Source organism: Eptatretus burgeri, chromosome 8 (assembly GCF_056783735.1).
Source record: "Eptatretus burgeri isolate ZD-2024b chromosome 8, Ebu_testis_v1, whole genome shotgun sequence".
In the NCBI taxonomy this organism is placed as follows: domain Eukaryota; kingdom Metazoa; phylum Chordata; class Myxini; order Myxiniformes; family Myxinidae; genus Eptatretus; species Eptatretus burgeri.
Window position 1 is genome coordinate 36,510,188 of NC_140968.1, and position 27,003 is coordinate 36,537,190.

The 27,003-nt window shown below is 43.7% G+C and overlaps 1 protein-coding gene across 3 annotated transcripts in view; it reads right to left on the minus strand.

Annotated features, from left to right (window-relative positions):
* LOC147021528 (uncharacterized) overlaps window positions 1–26,251 on the minus strand; it is a 40,221-nt gene extending 13,970 nt beyond the window's left edge. Inside the window, exons 1-10 of one of the 3 annotated variants that reach the window (XM_085891545.1) lie at window positions 26,029–26,248; window positions 21,333–21,433; window positions 21,040–21,109; window positions 17,609–17,739; window positions 16,757–16,845; window positions 15,908–16,007; window positions 15,275–15,318; window positions 14,865–14,942; window positions 9,723–9,919; window positions 2,516–2,580 (exon numbers count right to left, since the gene is read on the minus strand). In XM_085891545.1, coding sequence (XP_085747671.1) covers window positions 2,516–2,580; window positions 9,723–9,919; window positions 14,865–14,942; window positions 15,275–15,318; window positions 15,908–16,007; window positions 16,757–16,845; window positions 17,609–17,739; window positions 21,040–21,109; window positions 21,333–21,433; window positions 26,029–26,212 — 1,059 coding nt within the window. In that variant the 5' untranslated portion in view covers window positions 26,213–26,248. Of the gene's footprint in view, window positions 1–2,515; window positions 2,581–9,722; window positions 9,920–14,864; window positions 14,943–15,274; window positions 15,319–15,907; window positions 16,008–16,756; window positions 16,846–17,608; window positions 17,740–21,039; window positions 21,110–21,332; window positions 21,434–26,028 lie in introns of all 3 variants that reach the window. The other 2 variants (XM_085891546.1, XM_085891547.1) reach the window with 2 other exon arrangements.
* Between the last annotated feature and the right edge of the window lie 752 nt (window positions 26,252–27,003).

Here is a 27,003-nt window from a genome sequence, read left to right on the forward strand (position 1 = left end):
CAGTATTATATAGTTGAGTAAGGTGAGGATAGATGGGCTGGTTGCAAACAGTACGATATAGTTGAGTAAGGTGAGGATAGATGAGCCGGTTTCAATTTACATTTAAACAAAAACTCTTCCTCCTTCATCTTCTTCTTCACTTAAAATAATGGTGAGTCTCATTCAATCCCGTTTCTCATATCGATTGAACATGAGCTACATTCAATACTTTTTTTCAACATTTCCATTTTATTCATATCGCCCTATCAAACAGCATTTCCGATTATACACCGCCTTTTAAAGCATCAGAAAGCAGGTCGCTCTACTTGCAACACAGGTTGAGAAAAGGATACGAACAAAAAACAGCTGATATTAAATAATTTATTCACACGATTTTTAAAGGGTGAAAGTTAATTTTTGTTTTGTTTTCCCTGGAGGTGATGAGTCTTACATTCGAGTGTATATTAATAAGCCTATTCTCTCAGAATCGTGATACAGGACGTGCTCTTTGGTGAAAGTTATAAAATATCAACGACAGAACCTGCATCCGAGCAAGAACAAGTTGCTTATTTCAAGCAGGGCAACAAAATGAGTCGAAAACAATGAAAACAAGAAGGTATATACAGAATTGTGCGACGACATGGAAAACAGCATCCTGGTTGCCATGGCAACCACTTTAGATGACGAACGTATGTCGTGACACACCGTCTCCACAGTCTGTACCTATGTACCAAATATGAAACGTGAAAGTTGAAAACTTTGGGAGTTAGAGTGTGGACAGGAACGGACGGATGGACAGACAGACAGACAGACGGACGGACGGACGGACGACCGGTATCACATAATACGCCCCGATATATATACAGTGGGGAGAACAAGTATTTGATACACTGCCGATTTTGCAGGTTTTCCCACTTACAAAGCACGTAGAGGGCTGTAATTTTTTATCATCGTTACACTTCAACTGTGAAAGACGGAATCTAAAACAAAAATCCAGAAAATCACATTGTATGATTTTTAAATAATTAATTTGCATTTTATGGCATGAAATAAGTATTTGATACATCAGAAAAACAGAACTTAATATTTGGTACAGAAACCATTGTTTGCAATTACAGAGATCACACGTTTCCTGTAGTTCTTAACCAGGTTTGCACAGACTGCAGCAGGGATTTTGGCCCACTCCTCCATTCAGATCTTCTCCAGATCCTTCAGGATTCGGGGCTGTTGCTGGGCAACACAGACTTTCAGCTCCCTCCAAAGATTTTCTATTGGGTTCAGGTCTGGAGACTGGCTAGGCCACTCCAGGACCTTGAGATGCTTCTTACGGAGCCACTCCTTAGTTGCCCTGGCTGTGTGTTTCGGGTCATTGTCATGCTGGAAGACCCAGCCATGCCCCATCTTCAATGCTCTTGTTGAGGGAAGGAGGTTGTTGGCCAAGATCTTGCGATACATGGCTCCATCCATCCTCCCCTCAATACGGTGCAGTCATCCTGTCCCCTTTGCAGAAAAGCATCCCCAAAGAATGATGTTCCCCCTCCATGCTTCATGGTTGGGATGGTGTTCTTAGGGTTGCACTCGTGCTTCTTCTTCCTCCAAACATGGCGAGTGGAGTTTAAACCAAAAAGCTCCATTTTGGTCTCATCAGACCACATGACCTTCTCCCATTCCTCCTCTGGATCATCCAGATGGTCAATGGCTAACTTCAGACGGGCCTGGACATGCACTGGCTTGAGCAGAGGGACCTTGCGTGCGCTGCAGGATTTTAATCCATGACGGCGTAGTGTGTTACTTGTGGTTTTCTTTGATACTGTGGTCCCAGCTCTCTTCAGGTCATCGACCAGGTCCTGCCGTGTAGTTCTGGACTGATCCATCACCTTTCTCATGATCATTGAGGCTCCACGAGGTGAGATCTTGCATGGAGCCCCAGACCGAGGGAGATTGACTTATCTTGAGCTTCTTCCATTTTCTACTAAATGCGCCAAGTTGTTGTTGCCTTCTCACCAAGCTGCTTGCCTATTGTCCTGTAGCCCATCCCAGCCTTGTACAAGTCTACAATTTTGTCCCTGATGTCCTTAGACAGCTCTCTGGTCTTGCCCATTGTGGAGAGGTTGGAGTCTGATTGATTGAGTGTGGACAGCTGTCTTTTATGGAGATAACAAGTTCAAACAGGTGCAGTTAATACAGGTAATGAGTGGAGAATGGGAGGGCTTCTTAAAGACAAAACTAACAGGTCTGTGAGAGCCGGAATTATTACTGGTTGGTCGGTGATCAAATACTTATTTCATGCAATAAAATTCAAATTAATTATTTAAAAACCATACAATGTGATTTTCAGGATTTTTGTTTTAGATTCCGTCTTTCACAGTTGAAGTGTACCGATGATAAAAATAACAGACCTCTACGTTCTTTGTAAGTGGGAAAACCTGCAAAATCGGCAGTGTATCAAATACATGTTCTCCCCACTGTATATATATCGGGCGTATAAAAATCAGATGAAAAAGGTTGTCCCATGGTGCTCATTCGGTGCCAATACCTTGTATGAGGAAGGGGGTGGTAATCCTTTGGCTCCTGAAACCAATACCTCCATTCCCTCACTGCCTGCAACAAATGAATGTGAAAATAAAAAGAGGAGACATTTCCATATTGTTCAACCTTCGGATGATAGAAATTGGTTTTGTTACACCTTTGTTCAAAAAGAGGAGCAATACATTTTTAAGGTGGAAAACATTTAGCGTATTGTGACGTCCACGGGACTTGAACAGTCCCGCCAACGTAGAATGAGCCAAAACGATGGAGGCGGTTTATTTATTTATAACCCAAAGATGGCGGTTCTAATCGCTCTACCGCAAACGGGACGAGGAAGGTGGCACGAGTCGCTTTTCACTGAGTTGATAACGTTTATTTTCTCTAACCAGAAATAACAAGACTCAGCAAGAAGAGGGATCCAGGGCGATTCGACGGGATGGTGGTGTGGGTTCGGGCGTGGGGAAAACACAGACAATTCCAATGAATATACAAATCTCAAACCCTCTAAGGCGCCAGGTACACACACACACACACACACACACACACACACACACACACACACACACACACACACACACACACACACACACACACACACACACACACACACACACACACAACGTAGCTGGTCCTGGTGGTCAGGCTGGCCCGTGGTGCGGACGCAACAGTCCCTGGATTGGCGCCGGACGAGCTGGCCTTGCGCTCGTCAGGGGCAGGAGACACCGTGGTACTGTCGACCTCTGGCCCAAGTCCGCTCACAGCCGCCAGGGAACCAGTTCTGGCGCCAAGTTGCGAGCAGGAGAGGGAGGCAGGTCCGCCCGCCGTTCGACCCCGTACTCCGAGCCAGCAGAACCCCAGAGCCAACCAAGGTGAGGCACGAGGCTCAGCAAGGCTACAAGACACGATGAAACCAGGGCCGAATCAGCGCAACAACACAGCACGCTCCCAGCACAACAGCCTCCACAAGAACAGTTTTTCTGTCCTGATCTTCTTCCTCTTCTTTTTCGACCCAGAACAGAACCTTTTTATCCTCCCGTCCTCGTCACTTCCAATCGAGCCGTTTTATTGGCCCTGCGCCGTCGCCTTCCGCCAATCGTGATCACGGGGCGGAGCAATCCGCAGCACTGTCCTGTGACGTCACGGCAAGCCTCCAGGGACTACTAAAAGGGGTTTACGCAGACACACTTACCCTATCCCGTGTCCCTATCTAATTACGTGACAATTATCATTTCCCCCTTGAAGAAATGGACATTTACTAGACAACTTATCACCACTGAATTGCTACTTATTACATCGAGATCCTGGTACACTCGAACAGCATGGCATACCTAATTAAACATCCTAATTACCCTTTGAATGCATAACCCCCTCAAACGTAACTATTTTTCAGCATCTCGGTCAATACTTCCCCCATCCCACACCCACTCCTGAAAGTATGGCCCTCGACTTACTCAGAATCGACTTATCTATGGTTGAAGATATTGAATTGCGTAAATGAAAAAATAATTACAAAGTGTGATATTGTTACAAATTTGGAAGCTTACTGCACACAACAGCCAGGTCCTAGAGATCAGTTGTATCGGTAAGTATGTGTTTCTCGGTAGGGTCCCGTCCTATGTTTAATGGTTGATTAAGTGTACGTGCGCTGCGCAGTTATTTTATAGATAGGATTTTTACATCACAAACAACAACGCCCATCTTTGCTTTTACAACACCAACACTCTGCTCTCGGCATTCTTCGCACACTCGCCGGCATGCGGGCGTGTGCATGGGTAGAATTCCATATCTCAGGCGGTGTGGATTTTGCACCAAATATGGTCACGAAGCGTTTCGTTCTGGCTTGGCACCAAATAAGGGTATGCGTCATTTTCCGCACAATGGGAGCAGGCGACGGGGGAGTGGACCGCGCCCCAAAAGCAACGGAGAGAGGATTGAAGATTGCGTCCCGTCGGCTCAAGGGCGCTTCTATCTGGGTCTGCGGCTGAATGCATCGCGTGCATCCAAGGTGTCTCGTGTGGTGCATTACGACAAGCGGTCGACCCTCTCATCACGGGAGATCACCTCGTCTCACCTCCTCTGGATTCAGCTGCCCTGGTCCGTTCTTTGGCGACTGGTGCTCCGGGAAGGTGCGGACATCCAGCCGCACGAACAAGGCCAGTTTGCCAGCACGTTCTCTTCCCTCAGCTCGTCTTCCCTCCGAGCTGGAGGGGCAATAAAGACCTCGAGGTCCATATCTTTCTGGGTATTTGTGTGTGCCTGTGAGTGTCCGTGGGCCCCGTCTGATAAGTAAGATTGTTAAGTGCTTTTTGTTCTACATTATTTGCATTGCTTAGTCGGATAACTCTGCCCTTACGTGCTCCCCTCATCCCCCGATTATTGTTAATAAATTCCCCTTTTGTTGAATGTACCAGCTCGTTCTTTGTCATTTCTATCATTGGTTTGCCGCGCTGCGAACGGGAATTAGAAGGCCTCATTGTTGCCGTAATCGTGCAATTGGCCGGCAGGGTTCTGGTACTCTCCGCTCAGGGTACGACTCGGATCCGGCTCGGTAACGGCCCGGATCGCGCAGATCCTGCCGAGGGTGAATTTCCCCGGTAGTTTGGACGACGTGGATATTTAGGTATATTGAATTTGGCAATTGACCCTATCCCACGTGGTTGACCTATTGGCGATCTTCGGACCGATAAGGAACCCGTGACCTTTCGGATTTATCTGAAAGGTACGACATAAATTCCGGTGTGTTCGGTGGAGCCGACTCTACTGCTCCCTCTAGCGGTCGTGCTCGCCACCGAGACCCGGCCCCACAACAATATTTTCCGAATTAAATTGTATCATTGTAATTTTAAAACACGTGCCAACAAGTTCTCGCGTAACGTCGTGGATGTGTTCCCAGAAAGTGCGACGTAAAGCAAAGCGAGGTTAAGCAGACGAGATGTGGGGTTATAATGGGGATTAGGGGGTTGCGTTCCCAGGGCACATTTTCGGTGAGCCAAACATAAACTTTAACGTCACTTAACTACCAGGTATATTGGTGACAAATATTAAACAAATCAATAAAGAACTCAAATGAATTACACAAATGGACAATCAAATGAACAGTTACAGGGGTACTCGCCAAAATGTCAGGCTGAAATTGCTTGTTGGGGCGGGAGAGGTATGGGCGTAGAGTGGAGGGGTTACAGGGAGAGAAAGGAAAGGCTTCGTGTCTTGGACGTACAGCTCATATAATTTGTGGGCTGGAAATGTAAAATGGGAGGAAAACCTGAAGTTATACGGCGTATTCCCCTCGCCTTCATCGGGATTCCAGAGGGTCGGGTGGTGAATCTGGAATCGAGGAATCTACAATCAAGCTATCGAAGGGGTCGCGTAGCAAATCCGGAGCAGAGAAGTCGTCACGAAGCTGCCGTGAGATTGTGCGATCAGACACCGGGGTTAATCTGACCAAGAAGACTAATTAAGGCTGCAAAGCTAGGTGGACAAACATTGAGTGCTTGTATTACCATGTGTCAGGTGTTCATTACTTGGCGAAAAAATTTTTTTTGCCAAGTATGTTGGTCTGTCACGTTTGTTTGTTTAATTGTTTGTCTGTTTGTCAGACGATTTTTGGCCACAGTTTTCAAGCAATCCTTCTGAAATGTTTTGTGCATGGAGGTGACCGGCCAAGGATAGAAACGCTTAATTTTGGTGAAGATACAAATCCAGATCCGGATCTGAGAATTATTTAACTGATTCTTCACCATTGAAAGATAGGGCCAAAAATGATAGATAGCACAATATCTCAAAAGGTTTAATGGATGGATTCACATAAAACTTGGTGGGCAGGTTTGGTGCGTGAAAAGGACGAATTGATTCGATTTTGGTGAAGATCTGAATCCGGATTCGGATTGGAGAATTTTTCGAGTGATTCTTCACCATTGAGAGATGGGGCAAAAAAACTATGTGTAACATGATAACGTAAAAGTTGTGGACGACTTGTGACAAAACGAGGTGGAAGAGTGGGTTCGGTGACAAGAACAAGCCGATTCGATTTTAGTTAAGGTCCGGATTCAGATCCGACCTCTCAGTGGCAAACAAAATGTAAACTGTTCAGCCTGGCGGAGGTATGCGCGCTAACGAGTGCCGTTCCATTTCGCCAAGTGTCATTCAATGAGTGATTTTTAATTTTTATTAACCTCCGCCATCGAAGTTGGATGGAGGTTACTGTTTTCACCCCTGTCTGTTTGTTTGTTTGTTTGTTTGTGAACAGTATTACGGAAAAACTCCTGGACAGATTTCGACGAAACTTGGTGGGTGGGGGGATTAAGTATGGTTCAAGGATCATGCCATTAGATTTTGGACTTAGTCCAAAAAAAAAAACTGAAAATTTTGTAACTTTTTTTCAAAAAAAATTTAGATTTTATTTGAAATATATATTGACCGTTTTTACAGCCATTTTTCCCTGCTGTGCAGGGGTTTGGCTTTTTCTTGAGGCAATGTTTTATGGCCGGATGCCCTTCCTGACGCCAACCCTGGTCGCCTCTTACGACACACAGGGATATGGTACACCTATTCTAACCGGGGCATACACCGGGACCAGTACACTGGCACTCATTTCGCCGACCTCGGAAGGATGACAGGCTGAATCAACCCCCTGGTGTTAATTCAGCAGCCAACGGGGCTTGAACTCAGGACCCTGGGATCCCAAGCCGCCACCCTAACCACTAAGCCAACACCAGGCTTAGATTTTATTTTATTTGAAAAATATTTGAATTTTTTTTTTTGCATTTCTACATGTTTTAAGTGATTTCCAAACCCCCCTCCCCCCCCAAAAAAAAATTTGTTAGAGAAAAAAAAACAAACAAATTTTGCAACTTTTTTTTTCAAAAAAATTTAGATTTTTTTTGGGCATTTCTACATGCGCGTCGATCTAGTTTAGTTTATTCAATCATGGCTCAGAAGAGTTTAATCCGTTTTGACCTCCAATGAATAGGATATCAGGTTCACTTAAGTGACCCAGCAGTATTGGCGGCGGAGGTTTTTTACTCTACCGAGTGCTCCCCCTCTAGTTATTACTGAGTCGTGAACTGTTGGCAGATAGTCGTCAAGGCAGGGCAGAAGCGTGGTGCCATCAGAACTCATCTATATATTACTGAAACTCTCATCTTGTATATATGTATGTATGTATGTATGTATGTATGTATGTATGTATGTTCCCGAAATACAGCCAAAACGGTACATGATAGGGCAAAAATTTTCAGCCCACCTTACTCACCATTCTCCTGTGGTGTGCAGTATCAAGTTTCGTTAAAATCGGGGAACGAAAAAATTATTTAAAAAATCAATTCCCGATTCAGTCAAGTGCTCTTCGGGAGAATTGGATCAATGCAAACAACCTCAGCGGTATAGTTCGCTGGTGCTATCTTCTTTTTTTTCTTGAAATGATTTATTTTAAAATCTCAAACATTTAGTATCGACAAAGAACGATTTATTTTTAAGCATAAAATAAACATCGGCATTTTGATCTAATACTTCCGTGTTCATTAATAAATCAAATTGTGTTTAGAAGATTATGCACAATAATTTCTTTGACTTTCTTTTCTCCATTTTTTTTCACATTGACACGCAATAGCAAGTTTCGTTCAAATCGGGCAACGAAAAAAATTATTAACAAAATCAATTTCCGATTCAGTCAAGTACTCTTCGGGAGTATTTGATCAATGCAAACAACCTCAGCGGTATAATTCGCTGGAGCTATATATTTTTTTTTTGTTGAAATGATTTTTTTTATCAACCGCTGTCACAACGGGAACCCAACGGGTTCACGGGTCGTTTAGTGCCTTTTCAAGGGGAGAGGAGGAGGAGTAGTGGTGAACTGTGACAAAATGTAACGTGCTGTGAGCCAGTGCAAATAATGATTATGTAGCTTGTTTTAAATACTGTACTTATATATGATAACAAACATGTGAAAAAAACTATTTACATTTCGAATTTATCTGAAAGGTTGTCCCACAAAGCAGTTCAAATAATATGCACAAAACAGCTCATTAATATTGAAGACCCTGAAAGTACCGCAGCTCGCGATGCGTTGTGCATGTCAGGGAGGAATTAACACCTCTGTTGTTCTGATTGAAAGTTTTGCTATCTACCATAGTTGATTTTGATTCGTCATGTACTCCAAATGAACTTATCCATGAATGAAGGAAAATAAATAAATGGGGAAATTAGCTTAATTCTACTTGTACTCCACATCCACTTATATGCTGAAAAATACGGTATTTACCAGAAATTGAAAGATATGTGCATGGGAAACGTAAGTGTTTGTGAAAGTGTCCCGAAGGACCGTGTAAATACGTTGAGAGTAGATGGTTGGAACAGAAGCTTTTGAAATGGTGTCTGACGTGATCCCACGGGAAGAAATAATCTCACAATCTAATTTTAATACTGATACTCATTTATAAACATTGCTAAACAATTATGAAAAATAACAGGAAAGATTGATTTTTTTTTCCAACAATATATACGCAGCTCAAAAAAAAAAAACATCTCAGGGTATAAAGTGACCTCATTTACATCATCCGAAAATTGAGGACTGAACAGTGTTCCTGGATGTCACTTGAGGACATCTGGATGCTCACTGGATGTCACTTGAAAATTGAGGACTGAACACTGAACATGTCACGCCTGGATATCAGACCATCAACCAAAAGAAAACTTTACACAGTATCTAAAGCTCATAGAGGAGCTTTGTAGCAGACACGCATGTACTGTACCTTCACACAGGTTACACATACAGAAAGAGACAGCGGACAAATGAACACAGTGAATGCCTGGGGCCACAGCATCATGACTGATTATATCAAAGATGCCCTGGGAGTCTCAAATGAAACATCAAAAGGCTTCATGAAAAAGGAGGATAACGTTGTTATCAGCATCAAAAGTCTACAACAGTCGATGTTATAAAGAACATTTTACATTTTCTGTCCTTCCTGCCAAACCCCTGCCCTCAAGATCAAACACGGGCTCCTAGAGCCTTTCTTTTTTCAGGATCTAAGGATCGCAGTGGAGCTATGCGCGCGCGCGCGCACACACACACACACACACACACACACACACACACACACACACACACACACACACACACACACACACACACACACACACACACACACACACACACACACACACACACACACACACACACACACACACACACACACACACACTAGTTTCCATACCTGGAAGCTCTGTGAGGGTGACCTGCGAAAAGTCACAGCACACATCTGGCAACAGATACTTCCTGGGATCTCCAAGCTCGTACACAAGCTGTTCGGCCACAGTGGCAGCGGACACGAGTCCGCCTGTACCAGATGGCTTGCCAACAGAAAACCGGCCGTCCTGCTTGCACTCTACCACAGGAAAGCCGATGTTGTCCCTGGCAGTTGTGCAGGAATAAAAACTCTCCAAGTTACAATGAGGTAAATTATTTAAAATGTTAGAAATCAAAGTATTCATCCACTTCTCTGTTTCCTTGTACAAATCGTACAAGCCATGTCTCATATGCCATGGATCATACAATGAATTGCGAAGAGTTTGGTGGTACAAAACTCTGGAATAACAAACATCATTGTTACCTGTGCAGCAGTACAGGTAATGGAGGGTGGAAGCGACTGAATGAGTGAGTGAGCACAGAACACGACTCGCATAAAAGGACGTTTTTTGCTTAAATTGAAAAACCGAGAAACAAAAATATCAGTTTATATTAAACAAGTGAATAGAGCCAAATATATCCCAAAGCAACTGGTTTTACGGTGTAAAAAGAAGGCTAATTAAACAAGTCTCAGTGCCACAGAAACAACTGAAATCAGGGTCTCCAAGCTCAGCAACGATGTTAGTTCATGTAAAGTCAACAACGAAGACACAATATTATTTTTTGGAAAATAATAAAGAACAACTTGTTGGCAGACAAATCCACATTCAACTAGAAGGGCACTCGGTAGAGCGCATACCTCCGCCACGTAATGCCTGATCCACGAGAACATATCGGGCCCAATACATTTTTGAACTAGAGGGGGAGCAATCGGGAGAGTGCAAAACCTCCGCCGCCAATACTGCTGGGTCACTTAAGTGAACCTTATATCTTATTCATTAAATATGATGTCAACAGTGCTGACAGTAATAGTTCTTTTCTCCAACATTTTTTTTTGGGGGGGGGGGGGTTGGATATCACTTAAAACATGTAGAAATGCAAAAAAAAGAAATCGAAATTTTGTTGAAAAAAAAAGTTGCAAAAATTTTTTTTTCTCTAACAATTATTTTGGGGGAGGGGGGGTTGGAAATCACTTAAAACATGTAGAAATGCAAAGAAAAAAAAATTTCTCGAACAATTTTTTTTCTCTAATTTTTTTTTGGGGGGGGGATTGGAAATCACTTAAAACATGTAGAAATGCAAAAAAAAAAATTTTTCTTTTTTTTGGGGGGGGTAACAATTTTTTTGGGGAGGGGTTGGAAATCACTTAAAACATGTAGAAATGCAAAAAAAAAATTCTCTAACAATTTTGGGGGGGGGTTGGAAATCACTTAAAACATGTAGAAATGCAAAAAAAAAATTTCTCTAAATTTTTTTTGGGGGCTGGGTAACAATTTTTGGGGGGGGTTGGAAATCACTTAAAACATGCAGAAATGCAAAAAAAAAAATTTTTTTTTTCTCTAACAATTTTGTTTGGGGGGGGGCCAAGTCCAAAATTTAATGACATGATCCTTGGACCATACCTAACCCCCCCCCCCACCAAGTTTCGTCGAAATCCGTCGGAGTATTTCCATAATACTGTTCACAAACAAACAAACAAACAGAAAGGGGTGAAAACAGTAACCTCCATCCATCTTCGAAGATGGCGGAGGTTAAATATGTTATATATCGTTTTTGGCCCTATCTCTCAATGGTGAAGAATCACTTCAAAATTCTCATCGTTGGATCCGCATCCGGATCTTCACCAAAATCTAATCAGTTCGTCCTTGTCACACATTCAACCTGTCCACAAAATTTCATGCGGATCCGTGCACAACTTTATTGAGATATCCTGCACACAAACAAACAAACAAGCAACAGAAAAGGGGGAAAACATCACCTCATTCACCTTCGGTGGTGGAGGTAAAAATAAAACCTCTCTAAAAATGCTTTTGTTGACCAAACCTTTTGAATGTTCTGCATTACAAGAGAGAAGGTAAACACTCTGAAAGCAAATTCAACTTGCACATTGAATCAGCACTCGGCTGCTGCCCAAAATAAACCCCCTATCCTGTGACAGTTAAAAATAAAAAAAATATATTTTACATGCTCATGTTAAATGTAATGCAACTGGAGCTATCGCAGAATCAAGAACGTGGTTAAGTTTTCAAAGCTTTGTACAATTTTTATTACAATTACCGTTTCTTGTAAGGGCCCATACATTGATTACATCAGCACGGGGGAGAGGTGCAGAATGTTTCAGGACGGTGCGTATGTGGAGAAAGGTGCTGGAGAGAGTAGCATATGTCGGAATGCCGATCACCATATTATATTTATAATTGCTCTCCAATTTATCTTCCTGATTTTCAGTTTTCCTTATCTGTAACTGTCAAGTTCAACAAGTCACCTGGAAGTTTGTGTTTTGAGGGTGTGTGAAAAAAAAATATATATATATATTTTTTATAACATTCATAGGCATGTGATGATGGCACCACATGTTTTGGCCATGTACTTACAATTCTGATGTATCATACTCCGTTTAAGAGCGTTGGTGCTGCCAAAGCAGTCGCAATTGGCAAGGGTTACACTTGGGGGTTTGCCATTGCCTTCCCGACAGGTAGTTAGGGGAGGAATTTGTAATTTGTTCATGGTGCTAGCGATAGCTCACATACTCTTCGCGAAGGACACCGAAGGATCTTTAACGTCCACTAACGAATGCCAGCAGACGGGATAACCCGTTTAACGTCCATCCAAGGGATGGCACACACGTTGATGAATCACCTTGCCCGTGAAACACCCGGATGACAGTTAATAACTGGATCGAGTTTTGAACCCAGGCGAGACAGCTAAAAGGTGAGAGTGTGCGTATATCCAGGCCATCCTGCTAACCTTTGGCCATGTTTGTAATGCGTTTTTGGGGGGAATACAACATCAAGGATCATGGAAGAGTGAGGTGACAGAGAGTAATAAGACAACAAAGTGACAGTGGGGCAACAGGTGGATACATCGATCAAGGGAATGAATGAACAGGACAAAAGAGGAGAGAGAGGACTGGAGGAAACACAGTCACCTGTCGGTAAGTGGGTTGGGTTGGGTTAATGGGGGTAGAAAATATTATGTGTGGAGATGGGAGATGATGTGAAATGGTAGTGCATCAATCCTACTTAAAGTCTGGTGGGGAAGAGTGGGATTGAACCTCCTCTGTAAGGCGGTTCCACAAGCAAGAATAAAAATTTTAAAAAGGAAAGAAAAAGAAAATGGAAAACTTTTAATATGAACGGAAATTATTTATATTAACTAGTGATATATTAACTAGTACACCCGCTCCCTGAGGGTTCAAACAGACAGCCACCTCTCACACACCACTCTCTCTCTCTCTCTATCGAGGGCAGCCTGTGGCTGCTGGTTGCATCATTGGTTGGGATGCGGCTATGCCGCTGATGCAGTGTCCCCCTTACCAGTACACTGGTGCTCATTTTGCCGACCTCGGAAGGATGACAGGCTGAGTCAACCTCCTGGTGTATTTTAATTCAGCGGCCAACGGGGCTTGAACTCAGGACCCTAGAATCCCAAGCCGCCACCCTAACCACTAAGCCAACACCAGGCTATTCGCGCACCACTGTTATCATAGAACACCGTTTGTTCATTCTCGAGGTGGATTTGGAGTGTCTCAGGCTGGAGAAAAAAAAACTCAAACCGTTAGGAATAGGGTTATGCATCGAATAAAGGTCACAATTGGGTCATAAGGGTGTCAAGGGCAATGTCACACATCACACTTGCTAAAGACCTTTATTCGCTAAAGATCACTGTGGCCTAGCCTAAAGTCGAGTCAGCTCGGTCCATTAGTCTGTGGGGGAGACGATAAGCATACGATGCCTCAAGAACGTCGGGTTTCCTCCCTTTCGGTTTTGTGTTAAACAGCAGTTAAGTAGTGACTGTTTAAAAAAGTAATCATACGCGCTTGTGGTTTAAGATGTTTTTACTTCTGGTCAGGGTGCCCCATGAAATGCCACGGTAAGCTAATTATACACGTCAACACGATGTTTGTCCAAGGAGGAAAAAAACCCTTGGGGAGGGGGATATTATAAGTATTAATATTGTTTTTTTTATAACTTTAATATTATGCTATCATCATTATTTTTGTTATTAGAAGCGGTTTTGGAAAAATGCCATCATAAGCTATCGGTACACCGAAGCAAGGCGCTTGTCCAAGGTGGAAAACCCCCTTCGGGAGGAGGCAAAATAAGTCGCTCCAACCTCCATTGTGTGAGCTAATAGTTCCCCTGGCAAATTTGGTTGAGATTGGTTAAGTAACGACCGAATGCATCGCGTTCAGACAGACAGACAGAGACAGACAGACAGACAGACACACTAAATGGTGTATTTTAGTATGATTGTTTTGGAGGTCAAAGATTTCACCATACTGTAAATTTGCACAAACAATAAATAAACAGTCCCAAATTAAAGTCCATTAACAGGAGCTGTATAAAACTAGTAACGCTCCAGAGATAGAAATTCGACATTTGTTTTCGCAAATCCCCACGCTTCCCACTTAAAGCAAAATTGAAAGATGGAAAAAAGTTCCACCAGGAATGAGCCAATATCAAATTTTGAGTTAAGAAATGGTTTTCTCGTTTTGATCCCCGTTACCCCAAGTCCCCACCCCTGGGACATGAACCTGGGGTCAAAAAAAAAAAAAAAACAACCTTACATATTTCATGTGTGATCCAATGTTGATTACAGATACAAAGTTTCATTAAAAGACATTTTAAAATGTGCCCGTAATTATATTTTTTTGGTATTTGACCTTTTGACCCCACACGAGGGCTCCAGGCGGCAGGGCCAAAATTACACTGCTCTCACCCCTTCTTGCCATGTGATCATAACTCATAAGTCTGGTGAATTTCTGCAGAGGCAACATTTTGAGGAGATAGTGTGATGGATGGACAGACGGAGGAGATTACAATATCCCCCCGTTATTATCAAAAAGTGTGGGAATAATGACAATGCAGGCAGAAACAGGGGTCAAAAGAAGAAACAATGAACAAAAGAGGATCTTAAATGGACACTTACATCTCACAGGTAAGCTTGCTCACCAAAAGGTAAGACCACGACTCTCGTTTGATTACAGAGGAGATATTGTTATTCTTACCAGTCAGCAACCGTGTGCCAATCTGTAAATATTCCGCCCGTACACTGGGCACCGCACTCAATCAGGTGTCCTGCCAGACTGCGGGAACAGCGTTCCGTCAGTGATAACCTCTCTCCAACAAGGCACCTAAGTGCAAAATCCTTCGAGACTCGTCTACATATTATATACACAGAATTGCAGGCTTTTTAAACACCCTCTCTCTGCATGCCCAGACACCAAATGCAATCACCCAAAGTGAAGCCAGCATTGACGAGGTTTAACCAGTCAGTACTCAAAGCCAAGTGTGTAATGAAATTGTAACAAATAAAGAAGAAAAAAAAAAAGTGATGATAAGTGATGACAAATGTAATAGCTCAATTGGAAAGACACTTGTGAAAACAAGGAAATGAATTCCATGCACAAGATCACACCTTCCAGCAGCGAGCAGATCATAGTTGGTCTCCTTCCATCCAAACTGTGAATGTGAAAATGTAAAGAGAAGACAACAAACATTTCACTTTGACATCTCTGCTGGTCTGAATTCACAAAACGATGGCAGAAAGCTGTTGGTAAAGGCATCCTATGTGTGCTCACAACAGCCTTTGGTCTTACTAGTGGAGTACCAGCCTTAAAGAACGATCTTCCAAGCGTGCAACACGTTCTTCTGACACATCCCTTTATTTGGGCGCCGTATAGGCAACAGACTGCTGCCTCAATCGCTCCGAAAAGAAAAATAACCCAGGTTACGTGCATGAAGCAAAAAAAGCTTGGATAATACCAATTGCACCCCTCCCCCCTCCCCACCACCACCACTCTGCCCCCCAAAAGATCAAAATACCAAGATTGACAAAACCTTATGGAATCAAATTAAACTTGCACAGGCACAACTTTAGGGTGCCCTCATTAATCCCTGAAAGTTTCAGCATACTTGGTCAAGTCCTCTCAGAGGGGTAGATGATACATACACACACACACACACACGTGCCATAGCTCCATTATAATAATATTATCGTATGATCATGATGAAGGGAAAAAAAAAATCAAAGAAAGAGCACTCGTCTCACCTTGTGCATCAAAGGTCCGAGAACGAGTGCACTGTCCACACACCGGCCTGTAATCACCACATCTGCGCCGAGGTCTAGCGCTCGGCTAATGCCACCAGCACTTTTCAAGAAACAGAATATTGGTCACCGTTCATCAAGGCTAGGATCACGATCGTCATTCAAACCCTTGACACAGTTCCGACGAGGTGAACTCCGAACAACAGTTTTAATTTAACCTTTTAATGTGATGTTCAGGAAAGGGCGAAGCTCCAACATAATCAGAAAACATATGATTGAAGGCCCAACATTCGTCGACTCTCAAGGGGCCAGCGTGCTGATTAACGCCCAGGAGGTGTCGATCGTATGTCCGACGGCGTTCAAACCCTGCATTTAACTTGTATGTTGAATTTCATCACAGAGCCAAGCGGAAAAAAACCTCTTAATAATTTGAATAACTAAAGGATGTTTAATGGCCATGTTATAGATGTGACGGGTAACTTGTCAATTCTTACAGATAAACAGCATACTCCAGAATGTAGCACCTGTACGTCAGAAAGCAGTTTTGCTTTAGTAACATTCTGCTGAAAATCGAATCCACCATCAAAAAGTCGATGGAAAAACATTGACTATGCCTGCCTCCCCCATGCCCCAAAAAGTAAAAATTAATCTCTACTCAACCATCACACATCTCTCTGGCAGAAAGACATTCGGATGAAGTGAAGATTAAGGCTGGTCATTGATACATGCGTTGCAACAAGCATCAAACTCCACATTTCAGGTACTTCGACTTAACCGTGAAGCCAAATGAACCGCACGGCGCGTACGGTATTGCATTGAACAGGCACAAGAGCATAGTCAGAGTGTACATACCCCAGGTAGGCGTTCATGCTGTGCACCTCCTTTGGAAAGGACATCCCGCTGTCAATGTCTCGTAAACCCACGGCGGCCATCGAGTCCCTCTGCACAGCCACACAAGGTGGATGAGGCAAACTAATACACCTTCACAAAGCCAATTACCCATTAAAAAAAAGATTAATTCATGATCAAATGTGAAATATCAATAATTATTTTTTGAAAAGCAAAGTCTGTATTGCCATAAGAGCCACCAAAATGCATCATCGCTGTTCGGAGACAGGCCTAAAATGGCACACAGAGAGCGCTACAAAATTCTACAAGCGTGAACATATTAGGCACGAGGGAGGACTCTGCCCCATGATATCCAGGTTGAGGGTTAAACTTGTTTTGTTTAGAATTTATTAAGTTGTCTTCCCAAATACGAAGTATTCAAGGGGTGTAACCAGGTAATGAGCAGAGCTATTTCATATTCCCTCACGGAGCTGCCAGCAATGCCATCGGCTAATCGCACGAGTAGATCCCGAGCCGTTCCATGCCCGTTGCCAAGGACGCTGCCTCGCAGCACCAGCTTGATTCTGGTGCTCTCCCCTATCGTGGTGTACAAATCCCACCTTTCAAATTTTATTCCTGACATTGCTTTGCAGAACGGCGGAAGCCCTTGCATATGACGGAACACAATTCCAATTCTTGAACCTGACACCATTCCAAAGCTGCGTACCATCTTCCGCCCAAAGTGGCAGAAACTGATTGATCTCGATCGATTCCTCGGTAATACAGGGGGGCTGGGAACGTGACGATGATGTTACAGTTGGGTCCACAACTAAACTTTTAAAAGTAACAGGTATGTGAAAGTGTTGATGTGCTCGCCTCAGACATGAGGTCATCTCCCGTCACCACAGCAACACTAAGAGGGACCTTGGCACTCCGTATGACATCACGCAGGGCCTCAGCACAAGCCTCGGGGTTTACCCCACCTGCATTGCTCACCACACGAACGCCTGTTGACGGCAGAATATCGAGAACAAGATTACATTCATTGAGCACATGATCCAATGAAAGTTAAATAAAGCTGTCAAACTCAATTAATACAGAACAGAAGGCCCAAAGCCTCGCAGGTAGTCAATACTACCTTTCTACCTGAAAGACGTGCTAAGAGATTACCAACTGTTTTGGGGGATAATTTATGGAGCGTGCCATACCATGGTTATGGAGGATAATATTGAGCCCTTTAGGCCGACACCTATGTCTACATTATAGGTGGTTGTGACATGGCCTTATATATAATGTGGCACAACATGATGGTCGTCTGATGGCTGTGACATGGACCATTATAAACATCACCACAATTGCAGCAGCTTCACCGCTCCCTTCATTTCCCAGCCTGGCATAAGCACCTACCACTAGGTGGCACCTTGGTCCAGCGTGCCAATCACTCGACCAAGCTCCTGTTCATTGTCGGTGATCTTTGAAGCATTCAAAGGGATACATGTTCACATCTCAACATCGTCTACAAAAAAAAAAATCATACGAGCCTCGACATTGTGTACAAAAATAAAAATCTGTAAAAATGTGCAGATGATGGGATTTTTAACGGCACGAAGAGGTCCAACAATTGATCGTTGGCCGAGTGGTTCTCCACCAACTTGATGCGAGGTGTATTTTCAGTTCTGTTAATCATGATCATATGTCCTCTGGTGTATTAATACTACATTGATGAGCGTATTTACTCCAATAAACGCTCCAGGGTGGATGTTGGGATCAAGGAGAAAAAACACAAACAATTACTGACACACGATACCTTCGTAATATGTGTATCTATAATATTATTATTAAAAAGACCAGTGTCAGTCCATCCGTAAATCTTCATTACCTCTGCCATCGTGGGTGGATGGAGGATATGTATTCACCCCGTCACCTGTACTATCGAGGGTCGATGGAGGATATGTATTCACCCCGTCACCTGTACTATCGAGGGTGGATGGAGGATATGTATTCACCCCGTCACCTGTACTATCGAGGGTGGATGGAGGATATGTATTCACCCTGTCACCTGTACTATCGAGGGTGGATGGAGGATATGTATTCACCCCATCACCTGTACTATCGAGGGTGGATGGAGGATATGTATTCACCCCGTCACCTGTACTGTCGAGGGTGGATGGAGGATATGTATTCACCCCGTCACCTGTACTATCGAGGGTGAATGGAGGATATGTATTCACCCCGACACCTGCACTATCGAGGGTGGATGGAGGATATGTATTCACCCCGTCACCTGTACTATCGAGGGTGGATGGAGGATATGTATTCACCCTGTCACCTGTACTATCGAGGGTGGATGGAGGATATGTATTCACCCCATCACCTGTACTATCGAGGGTGGATGGAGGATATGTATTCACCCCGTCACCTGTACTGTCGAGGGTGGATGGAGGATATGTATTCACCCCGTCACCTGTACTATCGAGGGTCGATGGAGGATATGTATTCACCCCGTCACCTGTACTATCGAGGGTGGATGGAGGATATGTATTCACCCCGTCACCTGTACTATCGAGGGTGGATGGAGGATATGTATTCACCCCGTCACCTGTACTATCGAGGGTGGATGGAGGATATGTATTCACCCCGTCACCTGTACTATCGAGGGTCGATGGAGGATATGTATTCACCCCGTCACCTGTACTATCGAGGGTGGATGGAGGATATGTATTCACCCCGTCACCTGTACTATCGAGGGTGGATGGAGGATATGTATTCACCCTGTCACCTGTACTATCGAGGGTGGATGGAGGATATGTATTCACCCCATCACCTGTACTATCGAGGGTGGATGGAGGATATGTATTCACCCCGTCACCTGTACTGTCGAGGGTGGATGGAGGATATGTATTCACCCCGTCACCTGTACTATCGAGGGTGGATGGAGGATATGTATTCACCCCGTCACCTGTACTATCGAGGGTGGATGGAGGATATGTATTCACCCCATCACCTGTACTATCGAGGGTGGATGGAGGATATGTATTCACCCCGTCACCTGTACTGTCGAGGGTGGATGGAGGATATGTATTCACCCCGACACCTGCACTATCGAGGGTGGATGGAGGATATGTATTCACCCCGTCACCTGTACTATCGAGGGTGGATGGAGGATATGTATTCACCCTGTCACCTGTACTATCGAGGGTGGATGGAGGATATGTATTCACCCCATCACCTGTACTATCGAGGGTGGATGGAGGATATGTATTCACCCTGTCACCTGTACTATCGAGGGTGGACGGAGGATATGTATTCACCCTGTCACCTGTACTATCGAGGGTGGACAGAGGATATGAATTCAACCCTGTCTGTCTGTTTCTCGGTGAGCACAAAATCTCAAAAAGTTTAGGACTGATTTGGACGAAGCGTGGTGGACCAGTTGGGTGTCTGACAAGGACGAATCAATTTATTTTTGGTGAAGATCTGACTGCAGATCCAGAAAGGAGAATGTTTCGATATATTTTAAGCGATTCATCACCATTAAGAGATGGGGCCAAAAACGATATGACATACATCATGATATTTCAAAAAGTTGTGGATGACATGATAAAACTTGGTGGATGAGTTGGTTAGGTGAAATGAACAAGCAGATTCGATTTTAGTTAAGTTCCGGATTCAGATCCGCCCGATCAGTGGGATACAAAACGTAAACTGTTTAACCTGGCGGAGGTATGCGCTCTACCGAGTGCCGTTCTCGTTCCAAAATGTTCCTGCAGTCATAGAATAACACAAACGGTGGGGTTGGAAAGCTAACAATCAATTTACTTGGAACAAGAATTAGTGTCCATTTAATCATAAAAATGCCAGTTTTAAAAGCAGGAATGGGATGTTCAATCCATCCATCGGGACCATACTCTGTACAGAGCATCGGTGCTGCCGAAGCAGTCTCCTGGACTATTGGGCACAATCCTGGACGGGTCACCACTCCGACGCAGGATACTCAAACGGCTCAATCATCCAGGGCAAGCTGGTACTCATTTTGCTGACCTCAGAAGGATGACAGGCTGAGTCAACCCCACCTGGTATTAATTCAACGGCAGAGCAGGATTTGAATTCAGGATTCTTGGATCCCAAGCTCACCGCCATAACTACTTAGCCAATACCAGGCATATGAGACCTTAATGGGGGCACACTTGGTTCAATTTGATCCTTAAATCAGAAATTCCACGTCAACGACAACTCAATGTGACATGTGCGTTCGTGACCTCTGCGCATCGATGCCTCGTCAATGCGAAACATCCATCCCAATGTACCTTTCTGTGCGATGTCTTTGATAAAGGGAGCCATGGCCATTTGGACGAAGTCCGGTGCATATCCCAAGTCCTGAAATGAGGGAGAGGGAACACTCACTCCATTACACCCTCCACAGTGAGGAAGATCAACATGACCTTTATTCCCACCATTACACGACCACTATGGGTTTGAATTTCTGATTTAAACAAGAGCTAACCCATCAGCCGAGCAAGTAGAACCCCTGCCACACACAAGCAAGCCCATACACACACACACCTTGACTATTCTGTTCCTGTACGTATTGGCCACTGACCGGTTTCTTCGTCTTGGCGGAGGTGAGCAGCGACATGGTGATCTCGGATAGGTAATCAAATACAAGGAAGTCCAGTTTCCCGGAGTGCACCAACTGGGGTACTTCACACAGGTTACAATGATAAATAAATGTCATTGTGTGTGTGTGTGTGTGTGTGTGTGTGTGTGTGTGTGTGTGTGTGTGTGTGTGTGTGTGTGTGTCTGTGTGTAAAACACCAATCACGCCAAAACTACTGGGCCAATTGCCACCAAACTTGGCACGTGGACCAAGTTTGCCCTCGTGGAAAACACGGGCTACTTGGTTTCATTTGTAGTGGAGGGTTTCGGGAGGGAAGAGTGAGAAAAATTATGTATATCTATCTATAATTCCAGCAATGTGTGTGTATGTGTATGTGTATGTGTATGTGTATGTGTATGTGTATGTGTATGTGTATGTGTATGTGTATGTGTATGTGTGTGTGTGTGTGTGTGTGTGTGTGTGTGTGTGTGTGTGTGTGTGTGTGTGTGTGTGTGTGTGTGTGTGTGTGTGTGTGTGTGTGTGTGTGTGTGTGTGTGTGTGTGTGTGACCGCTGTTTCTCGACAACCACTGGTCCGATCTAATTGAAACTTGCTAGCTATATTTCTGGGGACCTGAGTATGTGCCTTTTCAAGGTTTGATATTGTTATGAATTCTGGCCCGTCCGGCATGCGAGCGACCGCGTAACTCTAATAGCAGCCGCCTCGCCCACCGGAATGGACAATTCAGTCATGACCCTCTCGGAACAACGCCGGGAGCTAGTCACGGGTGGGGGTTTAACCTCACCACAACTCAGTCCACATTCTACCCGCGCGAAATAGGGTTCAGTGCACTCTCAGACAAATAGTGCACTCTCAGACAAGGGAGCACGTATTTACAGCAAAAGGAAGCAGGGAAAGAGTTAAAACCGAATAAGCAATTATTCACAGCACAGTCACTTACACTATTCTACTTTACAGGACACGGCGCCATACCATTCATACAAAAACCCAAATGAAATGATTAAAAGAGCGTGACCGTAGGGAGGTCCCCGAGCTGGTGTCCACTGTGATCCGGCTCCGCCAGCACTGCCGATCCCCTCAAGGAGCCCTCGGTCCGGAGCGACCCAACCAGCACAGTCTGGCGAGCGAGGTCTAGTCCGCGAGCCTCCGCGTCCGCTCGCGCTTCTCCTCAGGAACTCCACTCAGCTCTCCGCGCTCGTGTTCAGCCTTTTCCGCCGAGCTCTCCTCACTCGCTCGCGTTCGCCTTTTCCGCTGAGCTCTCCTCACTCGCTCTCTTTCGCGTTCGGCCTTTCCCGCCGAGCTCTCCTCACTCGCTCGGGTTTGCGTTCAGCCTTTTCAGCCGAGCTCTCCTCACTCGCTCTCTTTCGCGTTCGGCCTTTCCAGCCGAGCTCTCCTCACTCACTCGCGTTTGCGTTCAGCCTTTCCAGCCGAGCTCTCCTCACTCGCTCGCTTTCGCATTCGGCCTTTTCCCGCCGAGCTCTCCTCACTCGCTCGCTTTCGCGTTGGGCCTTTTCCCTCCGAGCTCTCCTCACTCGCTCGCGTTCGCCCTTTTCCACCGAGCTCTTCTCACTCGCTCGCTTTCGCGTTGGGCCTTTTCCCGCCGAGCTCTCCTCACTCGCTCGCGTTCAGCCTTTCTCGCCGAGCTCTCCTCACTCGCACGCGTTCAGCCTTTCTCGCCGAGCTCTCCTCACTCGCTCGCTTTCGCGTTGGGCCTTTTACTGCCGAGCTCTCCTCACTCGCTCACGTTCGCCCTTTTCCCGCCGAGCTCTCCTCACTCACTCGCGTTCAGCCTTTCCCGCCGAGCTCTCCTCACTCGCTCGCTTTCGGCCTTTTCCCGCCAAGCTCTCTTCACTCGCACGAGTTCAGCCTTTCCCGCCGAGCTCTCCTCACTCGCTCGTTTTCACGTTTGGCCTTTTCCGCCGAGCTCTCCTCACTTGCTCGCTTTCGCGATCGGCCTTTTCCCGCCGAGCTCTCCTCACTCGCGTGCGTTCAGCCTAAGACTCAACTTCACTGTCCTTCGCGTTTTCGTTCCGCCCCTTTTTCTTCAGCAAGCCCCGCCCCTTGCACTCGCGTTCTGCCCCCTTTTTCACAAAGCCCCGCCCCCTCTCAACTCCCACCCCTCCTTCCAGAACATGCTGGAAACTTCTGGAAGGAGGGGTCTTCCGCCCAATCGGCGACGCTCGCACCGCCGTGACATTCTTCCTCTTCCCTCGCAGGGTGAAATCCACTGCAGCAGCGCCATTCGTTCAGGGGAGGGGGGGGAACGGGGGCCGCCTGCTTTCCCTCGTCGAAGGCTAGGCCTCTGGCAACCGTGTGCCGAGTCAGAACGCGGTGGTTGTTGAGGTGGCGTGGTTTGGTGGTGGTTGTTGTTTGCGTGGAGGTTTGTGGCAATGGTGGCTCAAAATAACGATAAAGAAAAACGGCTAACTAAAGCGTTGCAGCCCGAATGAATCACACATATTCCCTCTAAACAACGGATGTGGGCTAACTACACATGAACTTATCGATATATCTCACCTGAGGACCCTTTATGGTGTAATGCGAATTTCCACAGCCGTAACAATATTAATCGGACAAGTGGTTCCCAAGTTATGGCCATTTATTTACCAAACAAATGACTGGACACAGTGCTATGATGTCACAATTCTTCTTTTTTTCCCACGCACTAGTATATATATGTATATATATATATATATATATATATATATATATATATACATATACATATATACACATATATATATATATATACATATATATACATATACATATATATATATGTATATGTGTATATATATATGTATGTATATATGTATATGTGTATATATGTATATGTATATATATATATATATATATATGTATATATATATATATATATATATATATGTATATATATATATATATATATGTATATATATATATATATATATATATATATATATATATATATATATATATATATATATATATATATATATATATATATATATATATATATATGTATATGTATATATATATATATATATGTATGTATATATATATATATATATATATGTATATATATGTATATGTATATATATATATATATATATATGTATATATATATATATATATATATATATATATATATATATATATATATATATATATATATATATATATATATATATATATATATATATATATATATATGTATATATATATATATATATATATATATATATATATATATATATATGTATATATATATATATATATATATATATATATATATATATATATATATATATATATATATATATATATATATATATATATATATATATATATATATATATATGTATATATATATATATATATATATATATATATATATATATATATATATGTATATATATATATATGTATATATATATATATATATGTATATATATATATATATGTATATATATATATATATATATATTATCGTGTTGCGCCACCCGGTGGTGTTGTCAGAGGGCATTACAAGTCGGCTGTGGAGATAACTTGCATTTTTGCACTGTACACGTCCCCAGCGAGTGGGAAGCCCCAAAGCTGACCTCCACTAATCAGGGGAGGGAGAGGCAGGGGAAGGGGAGGAGGGGAGGATCCAGAGGGAGTGGGAGAATGTAGGTAATTTGGTCACAGGAAATTTGGTCACGGGAAACTTGGTCACGGTAAAACGGTCACAAGGTAATTTGGTTACGGTAAAACGGTCACAAGGTAATTTGGTCACAGTATTATTATTATTATTTATTCACTGCATTTAAGGCCAGTCAGGCCCAAGAGCAGTAATAAACATTTTCATTTAATGGCCAGCGAATATTGTTGGCATAATGACGTATTGACCAAGTTTACTGACTACTATAATGGAATCGGAATTTAAAAGTTGAGAGAGACAGAATCGATTCCATTATAGTAGTCAGTAAACTTGGTCAATACGTCATTATGCCAACAAGATTCGCCGGCAATGAAATGAAAATGTTTATTGCTGCTCTTGGGCCTTACTGGCCTTAAATGCAGTGAATAAATAATAATAATAATACCGTGACCAAATTACCTTGTGACCGAATTACCGTGACCAAATTACCTTGTGACCGAATTACCGCGCCCCAAGGGGGAAGGGGCATGAGGAAGAACCTGGCGTTGCCTAGCAACACCGGGCGCCCCTGCTGGTGACAAATAAATCAGCACAATTTACAAAGTAATGTTTTCTGAAGTTATTTTAAAAAATGAACGCGCAAGAGGATGGCGACACAAATAATATTTATTTTCTCACGAACAGCCCAGATGTTAAACTTGTTCCACTTGAAAAAACCGTACAGTGTACACTGTACACAAAAGGAAGCGCGTACGGATTCCCCGGAAGTGACGTCACAGCCTCTGTAGGACTCTCTTTGCGAGGTGTAAATTACATCCTTTGCCATGAAACTAATAAAGCGAATCGTCAATGCAAAATACAAATTAAAAAAAATGATAAAACATGATTCATTCAGCTAATCCATTCCACATTCACATCGTCTTTCCTTTATTCCGCCGTTTTGAGCGAGTTTCGTTGGGCAGTTTAAAGAGCACATAGTTCATGCGAAGAGACACACCTGGACCTGTTTGAGTGTTTCCCCCTTTGCGCCCGGGAAATTGGGTTCGGTCCCGATTACCTGCAACGGCGGTGTCGCCCCAGAATCCGGATGCACAACCGATGCGGATGCCATCGGGCCCGCTCGTCTTGTTCCGCCTGTTCTGGGTTTGCCGTGTCTCCGTTTGTTTGGTGCACGGTCTGCAGAGTTGAGAGCGAATGACCCTGGAGGGAAGGAGCCGCCCATGACTCGGCCTGAGCAACATGCTGACTGCACGGAGTGGGTGTGACTTAATGACGTCACTCTGCCCCTGACAGGCTCGATGTCAACGCACAATGGAAACTTTTATCTCAAGTTTCAAAACTTTCACCCACAAGTTGTATTGTCCACAACAAGTCAACTCTGACTTCCCAACTTCCTTGGTAAACGATGGATAGACGTAAAAAAAAAAATATATATATATATATATATATATATATATATATATATATATATATATATATATATATATATACATTATTCAGTGTACAACAGCAATCAGCAGAATTTTTGACCAACCTGCTATCTGAAGCACTATTTATTTATTACATACGCATGGCTACACTAAAATAAAGAATTGAAAGAAGCAAGAGGACATCCATCTTGAGCTGGAGAGTATCATGAGTATGGATGGGGCCTGCCCCCCCCCCCCTTGGGCTAACCTTGTGTTGTACCTGGAGTTGTGGTGAACATCTGTCTTGAAGCCATGGAGGAAACAATGGGAGTGAACGGACTGGGGAAGTTGGTTCTCAGTGAGAGAAAAGTGGAGGTAGAATGAATTATCTGAACGGTCACAGGCGAGAGAAAAGAGTAGCAAATGAGTGGATGTGAGCTGTGATCCTGGATTTGGGGAGTTTAACAAGAAGGGGGTTAATGAAGACCATGTAAAGGCCATGCAGAAACCTGGGACAGAGGGAGCCAATTAGACCGAACAGAGGGAGCAAGACCAACAAATACACCCGTGCGGGAGTGATGGTCATCTCTGCGAGAAACAAGCATGAGTTCCTGTTACTAGGG